The sequence below is a fragment of the Gorilla gorilla genome, chromosome 7 (assembly GCF_029281585.2).
Source record: "Gorilla gorilla gorilla isolate KB3781 chromosome 7, NHGRI_mGorGor1-v2.1_pri, whole genome shotgun sequence".
In the NCBI taxonomy this organism is placed as follows: domain Eukaryota; kingdom Metazoa; phylum Chordata; class Mammalia; order Primates; family Hominidae; genus Gorilla; species Gorilla gorilla.
The window spans coordinates 7,399,822-7,426,942 of record NC_073231.2 but is presented as its reverse complement, the minus strand read 5'-3'; the positions used below and the strand labels follow the sequence as shown (position 1 = coordinate 7,426,942).

Below are 27,121 nucleotides of genomic sequence, written 5' to 3'. Positions count from 1 at the left end.
GGGAATTTGTATTTGATCAATGATGTCAGATATTATACTGATAAAGGCAATAATGTTGAAACATAGAGATTTCGCTATAACTTTGTCATTTCTACCACCTGTGTATATGACTTTCTGAGTCATGGGGTCAGTGCTTTATTGTATATGGATCAGTACTAGTTTGTGTAAGCTCAAGATGTCATATGATTGAGGAGACACTGTCAACCCCTGGCCAACTGTGGATTAAGCTTCACGTCTCCCAGTGTTTGCTCGAGTGCACCCTAAATTCCATTGACAGTGGCATAAGGGGATATCCAGGGTGCAGAGAAAACATTTGATGGTAAATGTCCCGAACATTATGATGAAAAGTAAAAGTATTCTTTCATATTTATTTAGGTTTTAGCTGACCTTCATTTAGAAACCTGAAGAATGCTTTGTTTTACATTAAATCTGAAGGAAAATTATTATTGCTCATGACAAAATAATAAATGTGACTATTTGCTGCGGGCCTAATAGGGTCCAGGTGTTTTGCTTTGTAAACTGTACATCTGTCAAAGAACCCCTGCTGAGGAGGTATGGGTGATTTGTGTTTTGCAGGTGAGGAAGCAAAGGTTTGGATACTTTATATACATTGTCCGAGTCATAAACAAACAGACAAATACCAAACTCAGACTTTGCTATGTCTAAATATATGTTCTTTCAAGCATCCTATTCTGTTTCTATAACATATTATAAATATTAGTGTAAAATAACTATACAAATCTTTAGTTCCTACACATATATGTGCATATTTGATCATGGTTTCACACCATTGTTCACTTTGAGGTAACAAACATGAAGCTGAAATTGACAGACACTTCACAGCATACCCACATTTTCTTTGTGTTCTGAAAATATGTCTTGAAACCTAATGATGCTCAAATGGTGCTAAAATAATTTCTTAGACTTATTGCTTGAAAGAAAAGTTAACAAAGCGATCATAACCTTCAATCTTTTCTTCTTGCTATAATTACATGATGTTCCATTTTTCGATGCATTGAAAATGGTGATGACATTTTACTTACAAAGTATTTGCAATACTGATATGTTATGGTACATGGCATAGAAATTTTTGAAACATATTTTATCCCCTATTAAATATTACTTTAAAATGTGAATTTTTTGACGGGAGTATCTTAGTCCGTTTTGTGTTACTATAACAGAATACCACAGACTGGGTAATTCATACGGAATATAAATGTATTTCTCACTGTCTGGAGGCTGGGAAGTCCAAGATCAAGGCTCCAGCAGGTTTGGCTGTCTGGGAAAGTCTGCGCCCTCCGGAGAGAGGAATGCCATGTCATCACATGGCAGGAGGCAGGGGGACAAAATGGCATGACTCTGCCCCATAAAGCCCTTTTATAGGGACACTTAATCCCATTCACAAAGAAAGAGCTCTCATGAGCTGATCACCTTTTAAATGCCCCACCTCTTAATACTATCATATTGAAAACTGAATTTTGGAGGAGATGCATTCAAAGCATGATGGGGGCTATCACCTGTATCACATTTGAACTACCTGATTGTTTCCATAGAACAAGTTGATGGAGAATGTGAAGCATGAATTTAAGTCTCTGAAATCAAATTTCAAGTGCTTGTAAACCAACTTACAACAATCATGCCTGTGAGCAAGTCTAACTTCCTAGCCAAGAAAGTGGTCTGTTCTAATAGTAATTTTTTATTATTTAAAAGTTGTTAATAGACAGTGGCTCATGCCCATAATCCCAGCACTTTGTGAGACCAAGGTGGATGGATCACTTGAGTTCAGGAGTTCAAGACCAGCCTGGCCAACATGGTGAAACCCCGTCTCTACTAAAAACACAAAAATTAGCTAGGCGCGGTGGTGCACGCCTGTAATCCCAGCTACTCAGGAGGCCAAGGCAGGAGAATTGCTTGAACTCGGGAGGCGGAGGTTAGAGTGAGCTGAGATCACACCATTGCACTCCAGACTGGGCGACAGAGTGAGACTCAAAAAAAAAAAAAAAAAGGTTGTTAGTAATTTTTAGGACAGGCTCAATGTATAGTCTTAGCTATGTAATCTTACAATTTGAATAAGGCATAGAAAGAGCCAGAAAGTACTTTATTCCGGTTTGCGGTAAATGTTAGAAATACTTCATGGTCTTCACTTGCTGCCTGCCCTTCCTTCTCAGTTCCAGACCTAATACCCACTGCTTAATTGCAGTACCCACTGTGCCTCACGATCCCACTGCTAAGATGAAACTCCTTTCTCCCCTGAATCTACTTGCCCTGAAGTGAATCCCGTTTGAGAAATTAGCATCTCAGTCTATCCAACTGCTTGGATCACTTCTCTCTCTTGCTTTCACATAAAGTCTTTCCTGTGACTCCCACACCCTGTTGGTCCCAGCTACTCAGTGGGTCCAAGTCCATCCACATCTTTCCCCTCCCCCAGTCCACTCTCCTCTCTCTCATGGGCTGCCCTACTGGGCTTCCTACGTCTGCCCCACTCAGGACCCTCTCTCCGTTCATCTCCTGATGGCAACCAGAGGGTTTTATCAGGTCACAAATGAGTTGGTGTCACTGCCCGTCTTCAAACTCTGAAGGGTGTTCTGACGTGCCTCCTATAAGCTGCGTGCCTGTCACCTGGGCCCTGAGTCCTGTGTCCCCTCCTCTCCTCTTCAGCTTATCCGACAGCATTTTCCCTTCACAGCGGCTCACAAACAGCCCACTTAACAATCATTTCCTGAAAACTGTTAACTGAGAGGCTGTCCTGAGGATGTTGCTTAAAAAGCATGAGTTGTTGCAGAGAAAAACAGAGAAAAAGTTGTGCAGGGAAGGGAGTGCAAGGATCACCTTATAAAGACAGAAGCCCTCATGTTTTTGGTAAACGTTTATCCTGGTTTTTTAAGGGCACTTTTTTTTTTTTTTTTTTTTTGATGTCTGGGGTGCCTGCTTCTTATGTTACTTTTAATATTTTTCCTTTTTTTTTTTTTAGTTCTTAACAAGCCATTATTATTAATAGTCGTGCTAAAATACGCTTTGATGGGATGGGGAGACCTTCATTTTGCACTTGCAGCGTCTCCTAAGGTCTCATGCAATAGTGAGGAGACACATGCGGGGAACAGGATTCTCACTTTAGCACAGGGTTAGCGGAAAAAAAAATCACCAACACATCCTCCTTTCCCCAAACATTTCAACATCCAGCATCACACCTTCCTTTTAAAGAGAGGGCTGGCTGTTGAGCAAAGTGCATTCAGAGAAGCAGCAAGGGGTAGTAAACCCTTCAGAATGGAGGAGGAGGTGGGAGGTCCCTGCAGGGTACTTGAGGCATTTGGGTGGATCCTGCTAGGACACTCAGCAGGGGAATTATATAGCAGGTGTTTGTAAACTGTGTGTGGGCAAAGGCTTAGCAGCCTCCCTAGGGCATTTAGGATAGTCTAAGTCCTTGCTCCTCCGAGACCACGCAGCCTGTTAGAAAAGTAGAGTCTCAAATCTCCCCCTCCCCCAGATGTACTTCATCAGGATGTGAGTGCCGTCAGCATGGCCTGGGGATAAGGAGCACAGTAACGTTTGACAAGTTGTGGCACAAAGGTTCTTTCTAGAGGCCTGTGATTTATTGCATGGTAAATCGACAACTGTGTCTTTATTTTTTCCTGTCTTAGCAGCTTATATGTTGCAATTAAACCGTTTGTCAGCAATTAGCACCAAAAAGGATCATGTTTATTGAAAAATTAACTAGTGATTGTTCTCGTGTATCAAGAAAGTTGGTAATGCAAATTGTAATGATTGCAAAATATTTGTATATGTTTACTGTCTACCCACAAATACGGGTCTAATATTCTGGTTTCATGGGCCTCAGAATGCACAGATCTGTTGAAGCTGCATTGATATTTATTTTTAAAGTACTAGTAATTTTAAGAAGACAATGCACATGGTAATTTAATACAGACAACTATAGAAAGTGCAGTTATATATAACTTTGTGAAGCAATATTTTTATTTAAATAAATATTTGCTAAATTACAAACAGTTGCACACAATAGCACTACCAATCAGATGAGAATAGGACTCACTGGTTGAAGCCAATTTTCTGCTCTGGAGTAGGCTTAAATAGGTGCAGAATAAGAAGAACATTTGGGGTAGACCGGAAGAACCCAGAGAAAACTAAGGCAAGAAAGTGAGAATAAGCCGACTAGGCGGCGTGGATACTTGGCGAGGGTCTGCTGGCCAGACGGTGGAAAGTTACGGAGAGTAGGGGAAGGTTTTGGTGAGCTTTGAAGACAAAACATGTAGTTTTTGTTCAGTGTTGCGGGAAATAGGGAACCATTATAAATTTTTAAACTGAAAATGAAATTATGAAAACTTCAGTGAAGACTAATCTGATAGATTTAAAATTGAAAATACATAATCACAATAGTCCAGGCATCTTTAGTAATGTGATGAGAAAGTCTACCCGAATTCAGCAGAACCGTTTTGAGGCCTCAGCCTTTTAATGACTATTAGACTTGGGGAAAATGATATAAAAAATGTTAGCATCTGTAACTTTATCTGTAAGAAAGTCGAATAACGTTTGTATCTAATAGGCTTGTAGTGAAAATTAAGTAAAAAAGCATGATGTGAAAACACTATGTAAACTATAAAATCATGTATAAAATAAGATGTAATTACACATATGTACTTATATATGTTTCCTCAGACATATAGCTATAAGTGTGTATACATATATGTACACAAACACACACACATACCTGCAAATACACATATAGTTGATGATTCCCTTAAGTTAGTGTTTCCTAAGGTGTTTTAATGACCCTGATTTTGAATTTAATTATTTGATTATAATCTTACTAAATATATACAAACATAATGCTTTGCATACATATTTGTATTTGCAAGTTAAATGCATATTTAACTTACACAATTCAAGTTGAGGAAAATAACCATTAAGATGATGATGTTTTTATGAAATTCAATTATTACTTGAAAAATTATGTATGATACTCATAGGTATTTACCACGTGTGTGTGTGATTGCACGTAAAATGAGTCAATCTTTTCAACATTTCTTACCATATAAGCATTATATGGCTCATATTTGTGGAACTTTCTGTATAGTCACTTGTTCTTCTCTTGAAGCAAACCCATGATTTCTCCATTATCTGTCTCTGATATTTTTCTCCTTAGGCTGCAAAAAATTAACTGTTATTTCTTGGCCCAACATGAACATAAACTCAAAAACAAATGGCAGGCACTAATATTGTATAGTACAACCTAAGTAGATAGTAATCTAGAATATTCTTATATTACAATTTTGATTAACATTTATATGTGTACATTTATTTATACTTATATATACATATATAATTTTAATAAAAAATTCTTAAATACTTTGGAAATACTTGAAAATCCTAACATGCATATGTGTACACATATTTAAAGTTATATATACATATACATACAAATACGTATCTTTAATAAAAAATTCTTACATTGGAAATACTTAAAAATCCTCAGAAATCCTCAGGCTGGCCAGGCACAGTGGCTCATGCTTGTAATCCCAGCACTTTGGGAGGCTGAGGCAGGAGGATGGCTTGAGCCCAGGAGTTCAAGACCATTCTGGGTAACATAGTGGGTAACTGCTATTGAGAGGTACAGCAAGAACTGACTCAGAAGTCTGAGTTTGAGGCCTGTGCTCCCAAACAAAATATAACTTTACAGGATCCATAAATGATTATTCGCCTAAGCTGCTGGGACATATAATAATACCTTAGTACAACTAAAGAAGAAACAACTGAGAAATTTTACTCTCTTTGGATATACCAAATGTAAGGAAATTCTCCAAACTGTGAAACTTTCTTACATTGCCAATGCTAATTCGCATTTTTAAAAAATAGTGACCTTTGGATGCCTGTCCTATAGCAATCATGCAAAATTTTGGGAATAAATGAGAGATGAATGAATACTAAACTTTAGCAGGAAACTGTCTTCATCCCATGAGCCTGATTTTAGTCCATAATGATTATGCTGTGTCTTTAAATCAGAAGTGTTAGAATTCTACTTTTGACCAATTGCCAACCGTTATTTTAAATCTACCAAATAGCCTTTTGTTAAGACACTTAAGAGGCTAAACACTGTGGTTCGAAACCATGAAAAGATTCCTGGTTATTGATCAGGCAACATAAAATGGGTTGTCTTAAGACCTGGGCAAGCAGGGTTCACTTCTCAAGTAAGCGTCCAGATGTAACAGAAGGGGCTATAAAGATTTTCTGCTTTGGTCTCCCGAGTATGAATTGTTTTATGATGGGGCTTCATCTGTGTTTGTAGAATGTCATCTTTCCCATTTCACCCGACAGAAAAATGTCATTTCATTCCCTGCTCTGCCCGAATGAGAATTTTAAGGAAGCTGAACACTGCGCACATTCCAGCCAGCGAGTGGGAGAAAAATGAAGGCTTGCGATCATGAACACGTGATTATCAGAGTGAAATCTGAGAGAAAATGATGAGGAAGCTAGATATTGGAACATTGTGAGATACAGAAAAGAAAGGATGGGTCTCTGGCATTTACTGCATTCAGGAAATTAAGATGACTATTTTCCACATGCCAACAGTCTTCCCACAGATCTGTTGCTTCCACAGAGCCAAAGATGATTACTTATCATTTGAAATGCTTTGCCCCAAATGATGCCTATATGTCTATGGTTTTCTGTTTTCCTTCTACTGCAAATGGATTATTGTAGTATGCCATACACACACGTACACATACACACACGTACACACATGTACACACACATGTTCACACGTGCACACATGTACACACGTACACACATGTACATATGCATGTGTACACACATACACACACACACACATGTGGTTTTTGTTTGTTTTTGAGACAGGGCCTTGCTCTATCACCCAGTCTGGAGTGCACTGGCATAATTTCAGCTCACTGCAACCTCTGCCTCCTGGGCTTAAGCAGTCCATCCACCTCAGCCTCCCGAGTAGCTGGGACAACAGGTGTGTGCCACCACGCCTGCCTAGTTTTTGTATTTTTGGTAGAGACAGGGTTTCACCATGTTGCCCAGGCTAGTGTAGAACTCCTGGACTCAAGCAATCCTCCCACCTCAGCCTCCCAAAGTGCTGGGATTACAGGCATGAGCCACTGTGCCCGGCCCACATGTATTTTTGATGGTTGCAGTACCTGATCATCCATTTAAACATGAGACATTTTAGACCTTGAAATTTCCAGGAGTTTGGATTTTATTGGGGAATACATTTCCTTTTACTTCTCTGGCAGTTTCCCATTGTATTTATTTAATATTTTGATAAAGAAGAAAGAACCAATACAGCAAACCAAGGAACTCCAACAATACCGGAGATAACCTTTGCTTTTGCAGAAGAGAGAATAGTCTCGTTTGGGAGTCATAAGATTTGCTCTCTGGCCAGAGGTTACTAAGTCATTGTGTCACCTTAGGTTAGTCATTTTCTTTATATGTAGAATTATGTGTTTATATAAATTTCTTCATCCAGCCCTTCCCGCTCTATCTTGTTACACAGATATTCTCATTAGAATCTACATGGGAAAAATTTGAACTATCTGAATTTAAATCCATGGTGTGAACAATATCTTTAATACTTATTGAGTAAAAGAAGTCTCTTTATTTAGTTACCATAGAACTTTTCTTTTATGACTGCACCTGAAGTGGGTACGTGATCATTGAAATGTCACCCTCTACCTGCCTGTTGGCTTCATGACTGTCACGTGTAGTCATTTGAGAATTTTTTTCTTGTCCCATAGTAGATACATCTGGATCAGACATAGCAAATTTAAGAAGAAAGGGTTTACACAGAATTCTCCCCAAATCTTGTTTTTTATAAAACCTCTTCTGCATGCATGCCTCTTTCTTGCATGGTCTTTCCCGTGAAAGCCGTCCACATCTCCACTAGATGCTGCCTTCTGCCCTGGGAATCTTCCCCGAGTGCCTCCTCTATCAGTTCCTTATGTCCTGTTTTCTTGTAACAGAACTTCCTGGGACTTTAAGGAAAATGAATTGGGGAAGGGGAGAGGAGCAATAAAAAGGGAAGGCTTTTCAGAGCTGAGGCGGCTGATTCTTAGGAATTTCGACACCAAAGAGTCTACACTGCAATAAGCGTTGTGATGATAAAGATGCTGCTTCATCCCTTCCTCTTTCTTTCCAATATGAGATGAAGTTGACTGTGTGACGTTGTGTTCCCATGGCCCCACCCTCTGATAAAATATGTCAGGCTGCGGCTAAGGTGCATGAGAGTGGTCAGTCTTATCTTCCAGAAAAATAATTATGAAGAGCTTTTATTCTGACCCATTTTCTATTGTTCCTCATTTAACCTTTAACATCCTTAAGATTTTGAAAATGTGTATACTTATCCCACACCCTAGAAATAGAATTCATGCTGGGCATGGTGGCTCACGCCTGTAATCCCAGCACTTTGGGAGGCTATGGTGGATGGATCACCTGAGTTTGGGAGTTGGCAACCAGCATGGCCAACATAAATAGTCTCTACTAAAAATAGAGAAATAGCCAGCATGGTGGTGTGCACCTGTAATCTCAGGTGCTTGGGAAGCTGAGGCATGAGAATCACTTGATCACTTGAACCTGAGAGGTGGAGGCTGCAGTGAGCTGAGATTGAGTCATTGCACTCCAGCCTGGGAGACAGCACAAGACTCTGTCTCCAGAAAAAAAAAAAAAAGAAAGAAAGAAATATAATTCACAATTTTTATGAAAAATGGAGTCAATAATAATGATTAATCAATCAATGGTTTTAATAACTGGAAAATAATTTCTGTAAGAATAAGCCTGCATTTGTTTCATTTCTTTTCAGCTGTGTCCTGTGGAATCCCAGAATCCCCAGGAAATGGTTCATTTACCGGGAACGAGTTCACTTTGGAGAGTAAAGTGGTCTATGAATGTCATGAGGGCTTCAAGCTTGAATCCAGCCAGCAAGCAACAGCCGTATGTCAAGAAGATGGGCTGTGGAGTAACAAGGGGAAGCCACCCACGTGTAAGCGTAAGTGTTCAGGGGCATCTGCCCATCTTTGTGGGTTTAGGTGGGAACTGAATGCTTTCGGGAGAAGTCCAGGTTCCCACGTTCAGAGGTCCTCTCCCACACCTTGTGAGGATTTGATCTCTTTGATCATAGCAATATTAAAACCAGTGTATTTCATATAAAATATTTCTGCCATTTAGAATGAGCTATGCACTCTTGAATGTTAGGTGAATCCTAAATATAGACAGTATAGACACGATGTAATTTGCACATCACATCCTATTCTGTGCTGCCATTTTCAATTTGGAGGGATGAAATCTAGAGGAAATTGAGACATTAAGCCCTGCAATAACACTCTACTCAAGATGTTAAAACATAATTTAACACAATCTTTCCTATTTATCTTCCATCTAATTTTAAGTTCTTTGAAGTCAAAAGCAGTGCCTCATTTATTTGTGTATCACCTGCTCTGCATAACACATCGATGCTCAGTAAATAAAGCATTAATTTGATTTGTGAAGTGGTGTAAGTTTTCGAGAAAGCTATTTACAATCTATAGTAATAATCTTAAAAGAGTAACAAATTGGAGTACTTTCTGAAACTCTAGTCTTATGGAATAATAGTCTATAATGCAAAACTCACCAGAAGAAAAATTCCACTCACATACACACTAAATTTCTACAGCAAGATTTTCATTGCAGGTATATTAAAACTAGTCTCAAATTGGAAATAATGTAACTTCCCAATTTTTCTAAGTTAAAAACTATATAACATTTCTATATAGACAATGAATTTTTATGGTTCTATAATCTTTTTCATTTAATATATCATGTATATCTTTACATGTCCGTACATATAGAATGATCTCCTTTAAAAAAAAACTTTATTTTAGGTTCAGGGATACATGTGCAAGTTTGTTATATAGGTGAATTACGTGTCATGGGGGTTTGGTGTGGAGATAGTTTCCTCAGCCATGTAATAACCATAGTACCCATTAGATAGTTTTTGAATCCTTACCTTCCTCCCACCCTCCACGCTCCCATAGGCCTCAGTGTCTATTGCTGCCTTCTTTATGTCTGTGTGGACTCAATGTTTAGCTCCCACTTACAGGAGAGAAAATGTGGTATTTGGTTTTCTGTTCCTACGTTAGTTCACTTGGAATAATGACCTCCAGCACCATCCATGTTGTAAAGGACATGATCTCACTATTTTTATGGCTGCATAGTATTCCTTGATGTGTATGCATCACATTTTCTGTATCCAGTCTACCACTGATGGGCATTTGGGTTGATTCCATATTTTCGCTACTGTGAATAGTGCTGCAGTGAACATACATGTGCATGTGTCTTTATGGTAGAACAATTTATATTCCTTTGGGTATATACCCAATAATGGGATTGCTGGGTTGAATGAGCGTTCTATTTTAAGTTCTTTGAGAAATCACCACACTGCTTTCCACAATGGCTGAACTAATTTACACTCCCACCAGCAGCATGCAAGTGTTCCCTTTTCTCCACTGCCTCACCAGTATCTGCTATTTTTTTACTTATTTACAATGATATTTTTGCTCCAGTGATACTAGCAGAAGGATTCACATAGTCTTCAATAATAAAATCAGATCATTGGCTTCTGTTTGTCTACAGTAACTTGGTCATGTTAAAAATTTTAAACTAACTTATATCCATATACTTAGATATAAATAGACAAACAATTATGGAAGGCGGTTGAGTTCTTCCCAACAGCTTTTATTTTTCTTCATTTCATCATTTTTATTGCATTTCCTGAGAGTCAGACAATATTGAATCAACATTAGTATTTCTTGGTTATTTTCTATTTAAGAAGGTACTATTTTATTGCAATTAAGTAATAGTATGGGAGGCTAGGATAGCAAGATACATTGGTATGTTTTTTGAGTTCAGTGCTAAACAGAATTATTCTTTTAAAATACGAACTTAACCGATGGCAATATGTATGTTTGGGGTTGATTTTAATAAGAACGATGTCCCAGACATTTATGGACAATGTTTCTTTTGCACACAGCCTGGACGTCATTCATAATGATGCCTCCATTTTTAAAGTCTATATTTCCTGCCAAATATTTCTAATAGCTTATCTACAAAACACATAAAAACCCTGAAAAACTGGAACACAAATGAGGTGAAAACTACTAATTTGCAGATTTGAAGTTTGAATTCTACTCCCTCTTATTCTAAATCCTATACCCCTTTTATAATGCCAGTGGTTCTCTACTAGGTGTGCATTGAAATAATCTAGAGAGATTTAAAGTAAATGTTAATGTCCAGTTTTGACCCTTAGGGATTCTGAGGCAACTGGTCTTGGGTGGAGACCAATCATCAGTTTTGTTTTTTTTTTTAAGTTCTCTAGGTGTTATGCATAAAATGTCAAGTATGTGCCATATGCCATGTTTTAAAGGAAAACCCACTTTAAATTTGTATACTATCTGAGAAAGACTTGCTAAATGACAAGGTCACTTTATAAAATGTAATTTTTATTTTCAGAGCTTTCGTTTCTTTGTTTGACAGACGTTGTTCTTGAGAGTAGTTTTAGGTTCACAGCAAAATTGAATGGAAGACACAGAGATTTCCCATATAACACACCGTCCTTAACATGTGCATACCTCCCCACTGTCAACACCTCACACCAGAGTGGGGTGCATGTTACAATGGATGCACCTACATTGACATACCATCATCACCCAGAGCCCAGCGTTCACATGAGAGCTCATTTTTGGTGTTGCACCGTCTGTGGGCTTGGACAAATGTGTAATGACAGGGATCCACCATGACAGTATCACACTTAAAGTCTCCTGTGCCCACCCATTCACGCCTAAAGTGACTTTTGTGCCCTTAAAGTCTCCTGTGCTCCACCCATTCACGCCTTCCTGCATCCAACCCCTGACAAACACTGACCTTGATCTTTTGTCTCCATAGTTTTACCTTTACTAGAATGTCATATAGTGGGAATCATCTGGCACCTAGCCTTTCAGATTGGCTTCTTTCACTTAGTAATAAGCGTTTAAGTTTCCTCCATGATTTTGCATAGCTCTAGCTCTCATTTCTTTTTAGTACTGAACAATATTCCATTGTCTTTATGTACCATGGCTTATTTACCCTTTTACCTACAGATGACATCTGGGTTGCTTCCAAGTTTTGCAATTATGAATAGAGCTGCTATAAACATCTGTGTGCAAGGTTTTTATACAGACATAAGTTTTTAACATATTTGAGTAAATACCGAAGGTTGAGATTGATAGAGTGAACGGTAAGAGTATTTTTAATTTTGTGAGAAACCAACAGACTATCTTCAAAGAAGACTGCAGGATTTTGCATTCCCACCAGCAGTGAGTGAGAGTTCCTGTTGCCCCACGTTGTCGCCAGCATCTGGTGCTATCAGTGTCTGGATTTTGGCCATTCTCATAGATGTGCAGTAGTATCTTATTATTGCTTTAATTAGCAATACTCTGATGCTGCGTGATGTGGAGCATCTTTTCATATGCTCGGTTGCCATCTGTTTGTCTTTTTTCATGAGGTGTCTGTTCAGGCCTTTTGCCCATTTTTAGCCAGGTTGTTAATTTCCTTTTTTTTTTTTTTAAGAGTTCTTTATATAGTTTAGATACCAGTTCTTTATCCCATATGTCTTTTGCAAACCCTTTTTTCCTAGTCTGTGGCTGGTCTTTTCATTTTCTTGATAGTGTCTTCTGCAGAGCTGAGGACTTTAATTTTAATGAAGTTCAACATATCTGTCCTTTTTAAAATGCATCCTGCCTCTGTTTTTGTGTCTACAAAGTCATTACCAAACCCAAGGGCACCACAATTTTCTTCTATCTTCTAGGAGTTTATATTTTTGAACTTTATATGTGGGTGTGTGATACATAATGGATTAATTTTTCTGAAGGGCAAAAGGTCTGTGTCTGGATTATTTTTTAGAATGTAGATATCCAGTTTTTCCAGCACCATTTATTGAAAAGATTATCTTTACTCCGTTGGGTTGTGTTTGCTCTTCTGCTTGAAGTTCAGTGACTAGATTTATGTGGGTTTATTTCTGGGCTCTCTATTCTGTTCCATTGACCCATTTGTCTACTTTTTTGCCAATAACATAATGTCTTCTTACATCCATTTTATTTGGCTACAACAGAATATGATGTATCGGACACCTTTTTTCAAAATGAATTTAATATAATTTAGTAATTTGTAAAATTAATTAAAATAACGTCTCCCAGTTTTCTACAAGATCGATCTTGTTGCTCGCGAATATTTATACTGACCTTTTTGATTTTTAGGTCGGTGTCCTGACTGACATGGGTACTTTCATTACCTTTAAAGCTAAATAGAAATTGTTTTACCTGAAAATAATTCAGCTCTTTGGGTATCACAGATATATCATCTCAGTGAAATTTTATTTTAAGCAATGATGTGTTACCCTTAGATTTCTTTAAGGATTTCTTATACATGTGCCTGTTACTTCACAGATTGACAAAATGAACAAGAACCTTCAGTCTATCACTGTCAAGTTGAGGTGTTTGTGAATACATCCAGAACAGAACGCCTTCACGGCATAAGCAGAAACTACTTTTTATGTCCATATGAGCCATATTTCTGTGTAAAGGCCACACATAGCTAGGTTGAGGAATTAGACACACTCAAGTGTTTTCCTCTGCATTGCAAGCTGGTCTCTAGAATGTCCATGCAAGTAGTTTTATATCTGCCAAAAAAGGGATTGGCATTACATAACCCTGAAATAAAGAGCCAACTATGTGAAAATTATGAGGAAAAGAAACACAATGTAAGTTTTAAGTCGTTGGTTGGGGATAAAGGAAGGGAGAAGCAGAGAGTTTCGAAAACATGGGAGCAAACAAAGTGCCCTGGATTCCATCAGGACAGCATGTGAGATGGTGAGTTCCATGGGCACAGCGAGGCAGAGACATTATTGGTACAGGGAGGAGCTGTGTACTCGCAACCCCTCACTGAGCGTCCTGGAGCATGTGCTCTGAATGGGGCATCAGGCTTGTAACCACTGGTGTGAGACTGATAAGTGATAGCTCCTGCCCTTAGAGCCTAAAGATATGCACAGGACATGAAACAGAAGGCCGGTTGCAAACCGCCGTGGAAAAGAATAACTGATGTAGGTGAAGGAACACGGGAATCATCTGGGACTGGTTTCTACAGAAGAGATGGCTGGGACCAGAGCTTGGCCTGGCAAAATAGGAGGAAAATCAGAGCCACTCTTTTTTTTTTTTTTTTTTTTTGAGAGGGAGTCTTATACTGTTGCCTGGGGTGGAGTGCAGTGGTGTGATCTGGATCTTGGTCCACTGCAACCTCCGCCTCCTGGGTTCAAGTGATTCTCCTGCCTCAGTCTCCTGGCTAGCTGGGATTACAGGCACCCGCCACCACACCCAGCTAATTTTTATGTTTTTAGAAGAGACAGGGTTTCACCATGTTGGCCAGGCTGGTCTCAAACTCCTGACTTCATGATTCACCCGCCTCAGCCTCCCAAAGTGGCGGCGTCAGCCACTGCGCCCGGCCCAGAGCGGCTCTTTGAAGAGTCACTCTAGACATTTGTCTAAGCTACGTGATTCAATTAGAATAGCAATCCTAGGAAGAAGATATTATGTTCCTTATCTTACTGGTTTAATACAAAGAAAATAACTGAGGTATCAAAGAATTTGCCATATGTGAGCACACAGATGTGGCTGGGCATCACAGAAACCTCTAGGGAAGTGTTGGAAGTCTTCAGCTGCTGCGGGGAAGGCTGCCTGGAAATGATTTGATTAGACACCGGTGCTTTGGGCATCAGGAAAAGGCAGCAATTGTGCAACGCTGCCAAGGCCTGCCTGGGGGTACACTGTACCGTGGTGGAGGGAGAATTCAAGGCTCCGTCCATTCCGGCAGCCTGTACATAGAGATAGTTCAATATTCACCTGGTTTCATGATCCGTGGGGGTGAGGATCAGGAGACATGATTTGAGCACACTGTTAGCTCTGAAATGTCCACGGAGGGGAATAAAAAGAAGAAGCAGAGGTGAAGAAGGTGGGCAGAAGCCTGGTTTGGAGCCTTAGGACATTCCCAGCTACACACTGTGGGGTGGAAGGAACCGAAGGAGGCATACAGGTATCTCCTGTAACCCTCAGCTCCTTTCTTGCTCTCACACTCGTTCCCTCACCAAGCGCTGCCTCTGAAACACATGCGTCCACGTGGCTTCACTTCTGCACCACCCAGGTCACCACCTGAGCTCCTGAAACCGCCGGTGCCTCACCTCCGCTTCCCTTGTGTCTCCAAACAACAGCCAGACTGACTTTGTGAGCATAGCAATCAAAACAGGACACTCCTCTGCAGAAAAACTCCTGAGAGTTCCATGGAGGTAGAAGGAAATTCACAAACTTCTCTTTATTTTGAGCTCTCTTCTCCAAAAGTAAAAGAAGAAGTCAGCTATGATAAAGAGGCAGACTTGGAGCCCCACCCACATCATGTGTGAGTCCCTGTGTGCCTATGTAGGGCTACACACCATGTTGGTAATTACTAGCTTAAAACTAATTCTGTACCCCCTACTGTCTTCCACTCTTGGTTCCAATAGCTTTACACAAGTTAATTTACTTAATTATTATGAGGCATGTAATTTCATTATCACCGTATTGTATAGAGGAAAACCAAAAGAAGGCATGAGTTGAGTAATTTGGTGAAGGTCATGGATACAGTAAGTAGCAAAGTCCAGAAAATCTGAGAAGAGAATCTTTCTTCCTAATTTCTAGGATATATTGCTTCTAGGAACTTACTAGCTCTCATGATTTTTAAATCTGAAGCATTATAAAACTGAGAACACAAGCAGGAAACAGGTGCCACTTTAACATTGCATGTGGTTTATTCTGACAAGTATTAAGTAGGTGATGGGGTCACCATTCACTTGAGTATAGGTAATAGACCAGTGGCTTTAAGGACAAGGCCTAATTTTCTCTAAAATCTTCTGGAAAAATCAGGAATAAGGGGTCTCTTGCAGTTCACAGGTAAATGTATCAATCAATAGAACTGTTTTGTGCCTATGTAAAACATATGACAAGGCTTCAGGTAGCTTCACTTATACCTATATATTTTTTTGTTTTAAAATACATATCTAGATGTACAATTGCTTTAAAGAAGTTACAATGACAAAAATTAACAAAATTGCTTCTCATTGTAAAGAAGTTAATGCAGGTTCCATTAAATGGTTGTTAAACAGCAAAAAGTCAATTTGCATCGTGAGTACTCTTTTGATACCAACTATATGTTCAGTAACATGAGGAAATAAATGTAACGTTTATAATAAAATGGAAATCCATGTTAACATTTTCTAAGCATCATCTGCAACTTTCAAGTAAGCATTTCCTCCCGTCGTTCTTTAAAGTTTGTAAAAAAGAGATGTGGCTGTTTTAAAATTCCTTGGTATTCAAGGGCTGAAAAACCGATTTAATTTTTATTCGGGGGATTGTTTTTCTTCACTTAATTTAAATGGAAAAAGTCTGGCAGAGTAAGCATAAAACTTTACCTCTTAGCCAGAAAAATTTGGTTACCATTAAATGTCAAAGTATTTATTTCCCCAGGGCTCATTCCTTTCTATGATATGATGGTATGAAACAGTTTTTAAGTTTCTTTAACAACTGCAGTAATATGTAGATCAGTACACTGAATCTCAAGAGGTAAATACCTCAGCTTTGATAAATAGTAAATGCAAATGGTAAATAAAATTAGTTCGTTTCACCCTCAGGTTTTTAGTAAAATGAAGGTTATAGTAAAGAATTATGCTTCCATTTGCTGCCTTCTTGCAGTGGTACAGATCTCCGAGGCAGATGTTTGAGGTCCCTTTTTTTTTTCATTTCAGTTATTTACTGAGACTGGATTTGGATCATCGAAGACACGATTCATGCTAATGACACGATGAAAGAAGTGAGGGCTATTGGTATTAATGGACTGGGTTTAACAGTTTGACAAAATGATGAATAGATGTGCATCATATACTGTGTATTTAGGAGAAAACAAAACCATTAAGCTAGCCTTCCAGTGAAAAACTAAGTTGTTTATTTCTCTCGTGTAAGTGAGCAAAGTCACTACAGGATTAAAATGTCTTTTCTAGGACGAAGTAAAGAACAACGTATACACATCTTAAATGTGGTAGGTCACAAAAGTTAGAATGCAGTCACCTTTTCATGCAACAAGAAAATAAATAAATAAAAATTAAATGCTTTAGCCCTACATTTGGCATTGATTGACACATCAGTAGTGTCAGCTTCACATATGAAGGACAATACAGTCTGGTTATTTACAAATGCTCACTATGACATGGTATTCGGGCTAAAGATACTTAGAATATTATAAGTGTTTCCTTTTTGATTAAAAGAATATAACATAATCAACAACAAGCTGCTATCATAACTCATCTTTAGCTGTGGTACACCAGAGAAATAAACAGCTTTCAATGGAAGAGGATTTTAGTGCTTTTTTTTCCCCTGAAGTAGACATTAAGCTGCTGTTGTAGAGTGTTTGCAGCTCTTTCCAATATGTAGAGACATTTTTATTTATGAATATTTATATAAAAAAGGAATTCTGTCAAGATGACAGCCCTATATCACTTGAGAATGACATTATTTAATTAAAGAACAAATTGCATTTTTTTGGTAGTGCCTGTCCATACCTATTGTCACTGTTTGCCTTATAATCTGTTTTTTGAATTCACTTTGGGCTGACGGTTTTGTCCAAGATGTTGGATGAAGAGCACTTTAAAATAAACTGGTATGTTGTTTTTCAGTTAATAATATGTTTAATAAATGTGTGATTTTTGCATGGAAAAAAAACCCCTAAGTTCTAATCACAATATGTGGGTATTGTTTCTTTAGCTAAAACTACTACTAGTCAGTGAAGCAAAGCAGTCATTAACAATTTATTTACATGGACCTACTCTATGCTGGGCACCATGAGGACTTTACATGATTAAATGCAATTTATATACATCATAAAAAAGGGAAAGCAAACCAGAGCCATACTAGCTTGATACTCATATCTAGTGATAGGTTTATATCACCAGTTCCATCTAGTCATATCTAGTATTTATAGGTCATAGAAACCTATCGCTATAGTGACCTATGGTACTATAGAATCTGTATATATCGCTATATGTGTATCACTATATATACTATATATACGTCACCATAGTGACCTACTACTGTAGGTTTACATGTACTATATGCACTATAGTACTCTATGTACATATAATCCTACAGTAGTAGGTCATATCTAGTATTTATAGGTCATAGAAACTATCGCTATAGTGACCTATGATACTATAGAATCTGTATATATCGCTATATGTGTATCACTTTATATACTATATATATCACCATAGTGACCTAGTACTGTAGGTTTACATGTACTATATGCACTATAGTACTATATGTACGTATAATCCCATGGTACTAGGTCATATCTAGTATTTATAGGTCATAGAAACCTATCGCTATAGTGACCTATGGTAATATGTAATCTGTATATATCACTATATGTATATCACTATATATACTATATATATCACCATAGTGACCTAGTACTGTAGGTTTACATGTACTATATGCACTATAGTACTATATGTACGTATAATCCTACAGTAGTAGGTCATATCTAGTATTTATAGGTCATAGAAACCTATCGCTATAGTGACGTATGGTACTATATAATCTGTATATATCGCTATATGTGTATCACTTTATATACTATATATATCACCATAGTGACCTAGTACTGTAGGTTTACATGTACTATATGCACTATAGTACTATATGTACGTATAATCCCATGTTACTAGATCGTATCTAGTATTTATAGGTCATAGAAACCTATCGCTATAGTGACCTATGGTACTATAGAATCTGTATATATCGCTATATGTGTATCACTATATATACTATATATACGTCACCATAGTGACCTACTACTGTAGGTTTACATGTACTATATGCACTATAGTACTATATGTACATATAATCTGGCAGTACTAGGTCATATCTAGTATTTATAGGTCATAGAAACCTATTGCTATAGTGACCTATGGTACTATATAATCTGTATATATCGCTATATGTGTATCACTTTATATACTATATATATCACCATAGTGACCTAGTACTGTAGGTTTACATGTACTATATGCACTATAGTACTATATGTACGTATAATCCCATGGTACTAGGTCATATCTAGTATTTATAGGTCATAGAAACCTATCGCTATAGTGACCTATGGTAATATGTAATCTGTATATATCACTATATGTATATCACTATATATACTATATATATCACCATAGTGACCTAGTACTGTAGGTTTACATGTACTGTATGCACTATAGTACTATATGTACGTATAATCCTACAGTAGTAGGTCATATCTAGTATTTATAGGTCATAGAAACCTATCGCTGTAGTGACGTATGGTACTATATAATCTGTATATATCGCTATATGTGTATCACTTTATATACTATATATATCACCATAGTGACCTAGTACTGTAGGTTTACATGTACTATATGCACTATAGTACTATATGTATGTATAATCCCATGGTACTAGGTCATATCTAGTATTTATGGGTCATAGAAACCTATCGCTATAGTGACCTATGGTACTATAGAATCTGTATATATCGCTATATGTGTATCACTATATATACTATATATACGTCACCATAGTGACCTACTACTGTAGGTTTACATGTACTATATGCACTACAGTACTATATGTATGTATAATCTGGCAGTACTAGGTCATATCTAGCCCTAGTTTTATACGACCTATAAATAACTCAATGTAGAAAAAGTAAGGTTATGTCTATGAGCACCAGGCACTGTTTTAATCATTGTACACGAGTTAAATCTCTGAGCTCTTATAACAAACCTATGAAGTACTGCTATCATGCCCAGAGTATAGATGGGAGCTTGAGTACCTTTCCCAAGGTTGCTCAGTTAGTCCGTGATGGAGTCAGCACTGAAGATGGTCCTTTTATGCTCATCCACAGGGTTACCCATGTGGAACTAGCGTAAAGTCCCAGTCCCGCTTTCAGCTGTGCTTCGACAGGGGATTCCCATAAGCAGGTTTACAAAGTCCAACAAAGGTCCCATCCCCAGCTCATCTAAATGCATCATCATCGTGTGCGGATGATAAGTACATTTAGAAAATACCTATTAAGGTGATAAAAGGAAATGTCTCTGTGCTGGACAGGAGGCACATATCCACCTCTCTCTTCTGAGGCTGTTTGCTACCTGCTTGGAAGAAATAATCAGGCCAAAAGGTCAGTTTGGTACCTTAGCTAATGAGATGCACAAGTCTCTGTGCTAGATAGGAGGGTATATATCCACCTCTCTCTTCTGAGGCTGTTTGCTACCTGCGTGGAAGAAATAGTTCAGGCCAAAAGGTCAGTTTGGTACCTTAGCTAACGAGATGCACGAGTCTCTGTGCTAGATAGGAGGGTACATATCCACCTCTCTCTTCCAAGGCTGTTTGCTACATGCTTGGAAGAAATAGTTCAGGCCAAAATGTCAGTTTGGTATCTTAGCTAACCAGGTGCACGAGAGACCCCTGGAGAATGTCCCCATCACCCTCCTGCCTGGGTGGCCTGGGAACAGAGTTGGCAGGTGCTGGAAACCATTGCGTGATGATGAGGGAGGCTTGGGTTCCCAGTGGCATGGGAGCCCGCACAAAGTTGTTAGGGCTTCTGTGCCTTCCAGAGCTGATGTTTCACAGAGATGAAGGGTGGACAATAATCACTAACATATTCTCAAACCAAGAGGACCGTGATGTCAGAAGACATTTTAGAAATGAGCATAACGTTTGCGTGATTGTACTGTACTGCTTTAAAGCACTTTACACCCGCAGACTGTCGGCTAGATGGGGTTTACCACCATTTGATGGCTGCCAGAAAGAGGCTGTCACAGGCTGGCAAAAACGCTGTGCTGTGTTGAACTATCAAGTTTATCGGTTTATAAAATATCAGTGGATTGGCATCCTCATCTTTCATTTAGCAGTTCTAAACGTATACTTGAGTAAAGATGGGAATATTAGCACACATTTCTATCTATGTATGAGTTTTTAAAATACACATCTCTACAGAAAGATGTGGTGCTATTTTCTTTGAAATGATACAAGCATGTAACAACCAAAAATATTTCTACACAGCCAACACTTATATTGACATTTCAAAAGAAAAAGAAATAACCTGATGCTACGTATAATATTAAGCCTAGAAAAAATTTAAGTGTTGCTAGAAAAAGGTTTTCAAGGTGTGTATTTTCATGTTAGCGCCTTTTCAAGCATATTTATGATATTACCTGGGATTCTTTATGTTTGGGATCAGAGAACAAGTAATACATATAAAATAGAAGAATTTGCTTGTGCTATATTAATATAATGCTGAAAAGAAAACAAGAAAAAAATGCATTTTAATGGATATATTTTTGCTCTATAGTACATATATATTTAACTGTTAAAATAATATTCATTTGAGAATTTTCTGAATTATTTGCTTTAACTCTGTAAAATTTCCTTTTTATTAAGTCCAAAAATGTTGAATGATATCAATTTCATGTAATTCAAAATTGTCAGGAGCTCTCTAATATTTTTAAGTTCTGCTCAGCCATTTTCATCTTGGTTAAGAAAATTATTATTTCTTGTATAGAAATATTGATAATTTATTTTCTGATATGAAGAAAAATGCTTTGCAATATTAGGCAGAGAAAAGGAAACAAAAATATGACACTGGAACTTCTGTAGAAACATTCAACATGTTTTAAAATGTTCATGATGCTGCAAACCATTTCCATTAAATGTTTTATATGAAAATATTACTCAGAAATATTCTAACAGATTATTTTCGACAAAACATTCAAATCATCTATTAATTTATAATATTATTATTATGATTTTGAGCTGGAGTCTCACTCTGCCACTTAGGCTGGAGTGCAGTGGCACGATCTCAACTCGCTCTAACCTCTGTCTCTCGGGTTCAAGCGATTCTTTTGCCTCAGCCTCCCGAGTGGCTGGCATTACAGGCACACGCCACCATGCCCAGCTAATTTTTGTATTTTTAGTAGAGACGGGATTTCATCATGTTGGCCAGGCTGGTCCTGAACTCCTGACCTCGTGATCCGCCTGCCTCGGCCTCCCAAAGTGCTGGGATTACAGGCATGAGCCACCGTGCCCGGCCCAATTTGTTATCATTTTGTATATACATATATATATTTATATGTTTATATAGATAGATATATTTCAATTTGTAATCATTTTGTATATACATATATATATTTATGTTTTATATATATATATATATTTCAATGTGTGTATGCTATCTACACCTTGATTTTCCCTTTCACTCAATAAGAGTTAAAATCCATTTGAGAAACTAAAGCTTATCCAAGCTATATATTACTTAATAGTAGCCAGGTGAAGTTAATATTTTTGATGGGAGTGTTTGGCTGCATTAACATTTTGGTGGCGATATTAGAAATGAGGAAATAAACAGAACATAAAGTTTGGATGTTCTTTCCTTATTTCAATCTTTTCATCTTCCCCAAATTCTAGAGCCTGACTTCTCACTCTGAAATAGGAGGAGGAGAAGTAGAGGTGAGAGAGAGGAGAGCCTTCTGGACCAGTCCATAGGAGACTCCTTTTCATCCCTCAGTGGTCTAAGGACATCTCTGAGGTTGGAGTCAGTTTCTGGATTCTCAGTGAAACCTGCTTGGAAACTACCCTTCTTTTAAGAGAATTCCATGCTATGGCTATGTTTATTAAAGCCAGATTAATTTTTAGAAGAGGAACACGTTTGGGTTGATATTGGGGATGGCAAATCTAATATGAATGCTGATATTTGGCAAAGCATGTATCAGTGCTAAACGACCTTAATTTTTAAAGGCAATCTCCTTAAATTAACTCTAATCTCTGGGTTTTAAGGCCATGCTGTAACTCATCTTGCTATAGACAGGAAAATATTTTGAGAGACCTTAGGCCTGTGAAATGCCTTTCTGAATCCACATTTCTTAAAGGTTCTAAAATGCACACAAGGTCATTTAGGGCTTATAGTCTCAAGAAGTGGAAAATGCCTCCTCAGGTTAGTACAGGTGGTGGAAGTTTATTGTCATAATGTATGAGGAAGAAAATAAGGAGGAAAGGAAGGAAGGAAAGAAGGAAGGAACAAAGGAGGGAGGAAGGGAAAGAAGGAAGAATTGAAAGAAGGAAGGAGGAAAGGAAGGAATGGGAAGGAAGGAGGAAAGGAAGAAAGGAGGGAGGGAAGGAAGGGAGGGAGGGAGAGAAGGAAGGGAAGGGAAGGGGGAAGGAAGGAAGGAAGAAAGGAAAGGAAAGGAGGAAGGAAGGAAGGCGGAAAGGAAGAAAGGAAAAAAAGGAAGGGAGGGAGAGAGGAAGGAAGTAAGGAAAAAAGGAAGGAAGGAAGGGTCAAGAAATGGTTTCAGGCACTGGAGTCAGATTTTGCGGGCTGAGAAGTCTAGAAGTTGAAAATTCAGGACCCTTCACTCTGCAGGAATCTAGGAATATACCTTCTTATAATTCAGCTTCCTGTGTCTGCCTCACTCACACGGTGTTTACAGCAATGGCCAACCACCCACTTTCTCTAAGTACCCTTTGCTCCCACTCTGCTGCCTGGGTTACTTTCTCTCTAGATCTCTTCTGCGAACATCCAAAGTACTCAAGAGTTGACCTAGTCAGCTTGTCGCCATCTATTCATGTAGAATTTCTTATCAGTTTACCTACTCTATATAGTCACCAGCTCAGATGACAACTGCTGGTTTTTATGGCTTGTCTCCATGATGAAGTTTAAGCCTCTATGTGGCTCTGGCTGGGTTCTCATGGCACTGACTGTGCCAAATCCGTAGTAGCATTAAGGTTTAAGGTCATCTTCATCATAATCAACAAATTACGCTTGAGTATGTGGATATATTCTTATTTAAAATATTGTAAGAAAAAGTTTTATAATTAGGGCAATTAGGAAAGAATACTTAAGCGAATTTTTTTTTTTCAGCAAAGAGCTCTAAGGATATTCTTAATTTGAGGAATTGTCTAACACCCAGTTCAGCGTTATATGCAGTGCATGGTAAAACCATGACCTCGAAAAGCAGGCAACATGTGAAACCTTATAACATGCAAATAAAAATAAAACAAATAACCACAAGAAAACCTTTAAGGAAGGTTTTAGAAGTAAATAAGGAAACAATCTTTTCAAAGAGAGCCACCAGTAATATAAATGCTATGTATTGCTTTCACAATTAAGCCCAACAAGTCAAAGAATGGAACACTAAGATTTTTGACTTTAAATCTATGCTTGGATCAGTCATACTATTTTTCAAAATCCTTCCCAGGGGTTGGATTAGACTCATTTTATGTAATTAAAATATCAGGCATTTCATGAAATTTAAAAAGTAGCTTTGATATTGAACTTAGGTTATAAAGTTGCAAAACTTCAAAGGCCTATTTGCTGGTATCACTAACTGGATGAGGTGAATTCAGTGTTGGTCTTGTCTCGCTGAGATCAGATTCCATGGCTGGTTTGCCTTTAGGGTACCGATAGCGTTGGAACACTATTTATTTAACATGGCTATAGTTAGTTATTTAAATATTCCAGGATCTAAGTCTGCTCAAATATATTTATTTTACAATAACCATAGTATAAAAAACAAGAAAGCCGGGCCAGAGAAATATAGATGCCCGATTTTCTGAAGGTTTTAGAAGCTTCACAAATGGAAAAAACAGTAGTGGCAGGAATAAGGAAAAGTCTGGTGATTCGAAACCCTAAGAATATGACAGTGTTATGAAGGTCTAGCTTCAGTTGGAAATCTTGGGGAAGAAGAAGCTAGAACTTAATGCCTTGAGACCTTTTTGTCTAATGTTTCTAAAAAGCTAGTCACTGTCAGGTGACCCATAAATTACTTCCTAGAAGTTAACTTTAAAATTCTATTAATTGGTCATCTACTCTTATTCTAAATAACTCATTTAGGAATCATTTCGTTAAGCTGTAAGGGTAAAGCAAAAATCCAAAAATGACTTTTGTCCTTAAGAATCCCATATCCTCTTACCATCCGGTCCAGCAGTCCTACTACGGGGCATCTACCCAAAGGAAGAGAAGTCACTCTGTGGAAAAGACACATGCACACCCATGTTTATAGCAGCACAATTTGCAATAGCAAAGATATGAAACCCACACAGTGCCCATCAACCAATGAGTGGGTAAAGAAAGTGTGGTATAGGGAGGCCGAGGCGGGCGGATCACGAGGTCAGAAGATCCAGACCATCCTGGCTAACACGGTGAAACCCCGTCTCTACTAAAAATACAAAAAATTAGCCGGGCGTGGTGGCGGGCGCCTGTAGTCCCAACTACTTGGGAGGCTGAGGCAGGAGAATGGCATGAACCCGGGAGGCGGAGCTTGCAGTGAGCCGAGATTGCGCCACTGCACTCCAGCCTGGGCGACAGAGCCAGACTCTGTCTCAAAAAAAAAAAAAAAGAAAAAAAAGAAAAACAGAAAGAAAGTGTGGTATATATGCACAATGAAATACTACTCAGCCATAAAAAGGAATGAAATAATGTCTTGTGCAGGGACTTGGATGGAGCTGGAGGCTAGTATTCTAAGTGAAGTAACTCAGGAATGGAAAACCAAATATCCTTATGTTCTCACTTTTAAGTGGGAGCTCATCTATAAGGACGCAAATGCATAAGAATGACACAGTGGACTCTGGGGACTCAAGGGGATGATAGGAAGATGGGTGAGGGATAAAAGACTACATATTGGATACAGTGCACACTGCTTGGATGACAGGTGCACTGAAATCCCAGAAATCACCCCTAAATAACTTATCCATGTAACCAAAAACACTTGTACCCCAAAAAGCTATTGAAATAATTTTCTAAAAGCCGAAAAGAAAAGAATCCCATGTTCTTGATTTTGTCTTGGTGGACGGGTTTTTTAAGAGAGGATTGTTGAAATTGGGTGGTATGAAACACATTTAAAAGGTCTTAGTATCCTAGTTTTCCCCAAAAACTTTATATTTATTTTTTACCCAAAGCAGAGTTGTCTTGTTATTTAGGCTTGTAAGGTACTAGAACTAACACCACTTTTTCTCTCGCGTGTCCAGTAAGCACAGGTTTTTAGTGACAGACTGCACACTTTGCTTTAGTTGTGTGTATGAGGAACAGTTATGAGGCTGATTAAATCAGTTTACTCCAGTGACATCTAATCATAATTTTATAAATCTCATTAAATGTGCTTCAACTAAAGTTGGTTATAAGAAGCACTTACCCACATTGAGTACGATAGGGGAAACTTCTCTGTTAAGAAACAAAACAAAATAAAACAAAACAGTTGCATCCAGAATCTAGGGGCTGATTAGAATATCACAGAAGATTTATGATAAGTTTCTGAAATTTTTGAGAGAGACGGGCAAAGGGCTTTATTTATGGTAATCTCACTTCCCTTGTCTGAATATCTTAAAGCAATGTTTATTCTTCTATCCTGTCACTGGCTGAATGAGTCTATAATAAATCAGAATTACTCATGGCCAAATTAAAAGCTGATATTTCTTAAGTAAAATGCAAAGTATTTTGTGTTGTTGCTGAAACACTCACAAGCCAGGGAAATGTGTCTTTTATGCACAGGACTATATATTGTTTATACTCTCAACTGATCTGGATTTGGGAAGCATAATTTAAGGTTTTTAGAACAAAAATGTGTCAACCATATCAACATAGTCAATGGTATTAACCATGTCAAATATTTTGAAATGATCTCCAGTAAATGTTCTCCTGAATTTGTGAAAATTGGAGAAAATTATTCCTTTATAGTTGTTTTCTTTAAGGTAATAAAAGGTAGCCTGTATTTCCTTAAAAATAAAGAAGAAGAAATATAAGGTAAACTGGCAAGTTGAACAATGTCTGTCATGCCAGGTAATCCCTTATGTTTTTGAAAACATATTTAGTTTTACAAAACTTGACCTGGCAATTTATTCACTTATAATTGTTAAAAATATTGATTTATAAAGTTTATATTAGCAAAACACTTTCTTTTGCTACATTTTCCCAGGTTGACCACAATTTTAAA

The 27,121-nt window shown here is 37.9% G+C and overlaps 1 protein-coding gene across 2 annotated transcripts in view; it reads left to right on the top strand.

Annotated features, from left to right (window-relative positions):
• The window catches only part of CSMD1 (CUB and Sushi multiple domains 1), a 2,071,408-nt gene that overhangs the window by 1,943,044 nt on the left and 101,243 nt on the right, over nt 1–27,121 (top strand). For both annotated transcript variants that reach the window (XM_055349528.2, XM_055349527.2), the window contains exon 50: nt 8,828–9,013. In XM_055349528.2, the coding sequence (XP_055205503.2) occupies nt 8,828–9,013 (186 nt within the window). The remainder of the gene's footprint in view (nt 1–8,827; nt 9,014–27,121) is intronic.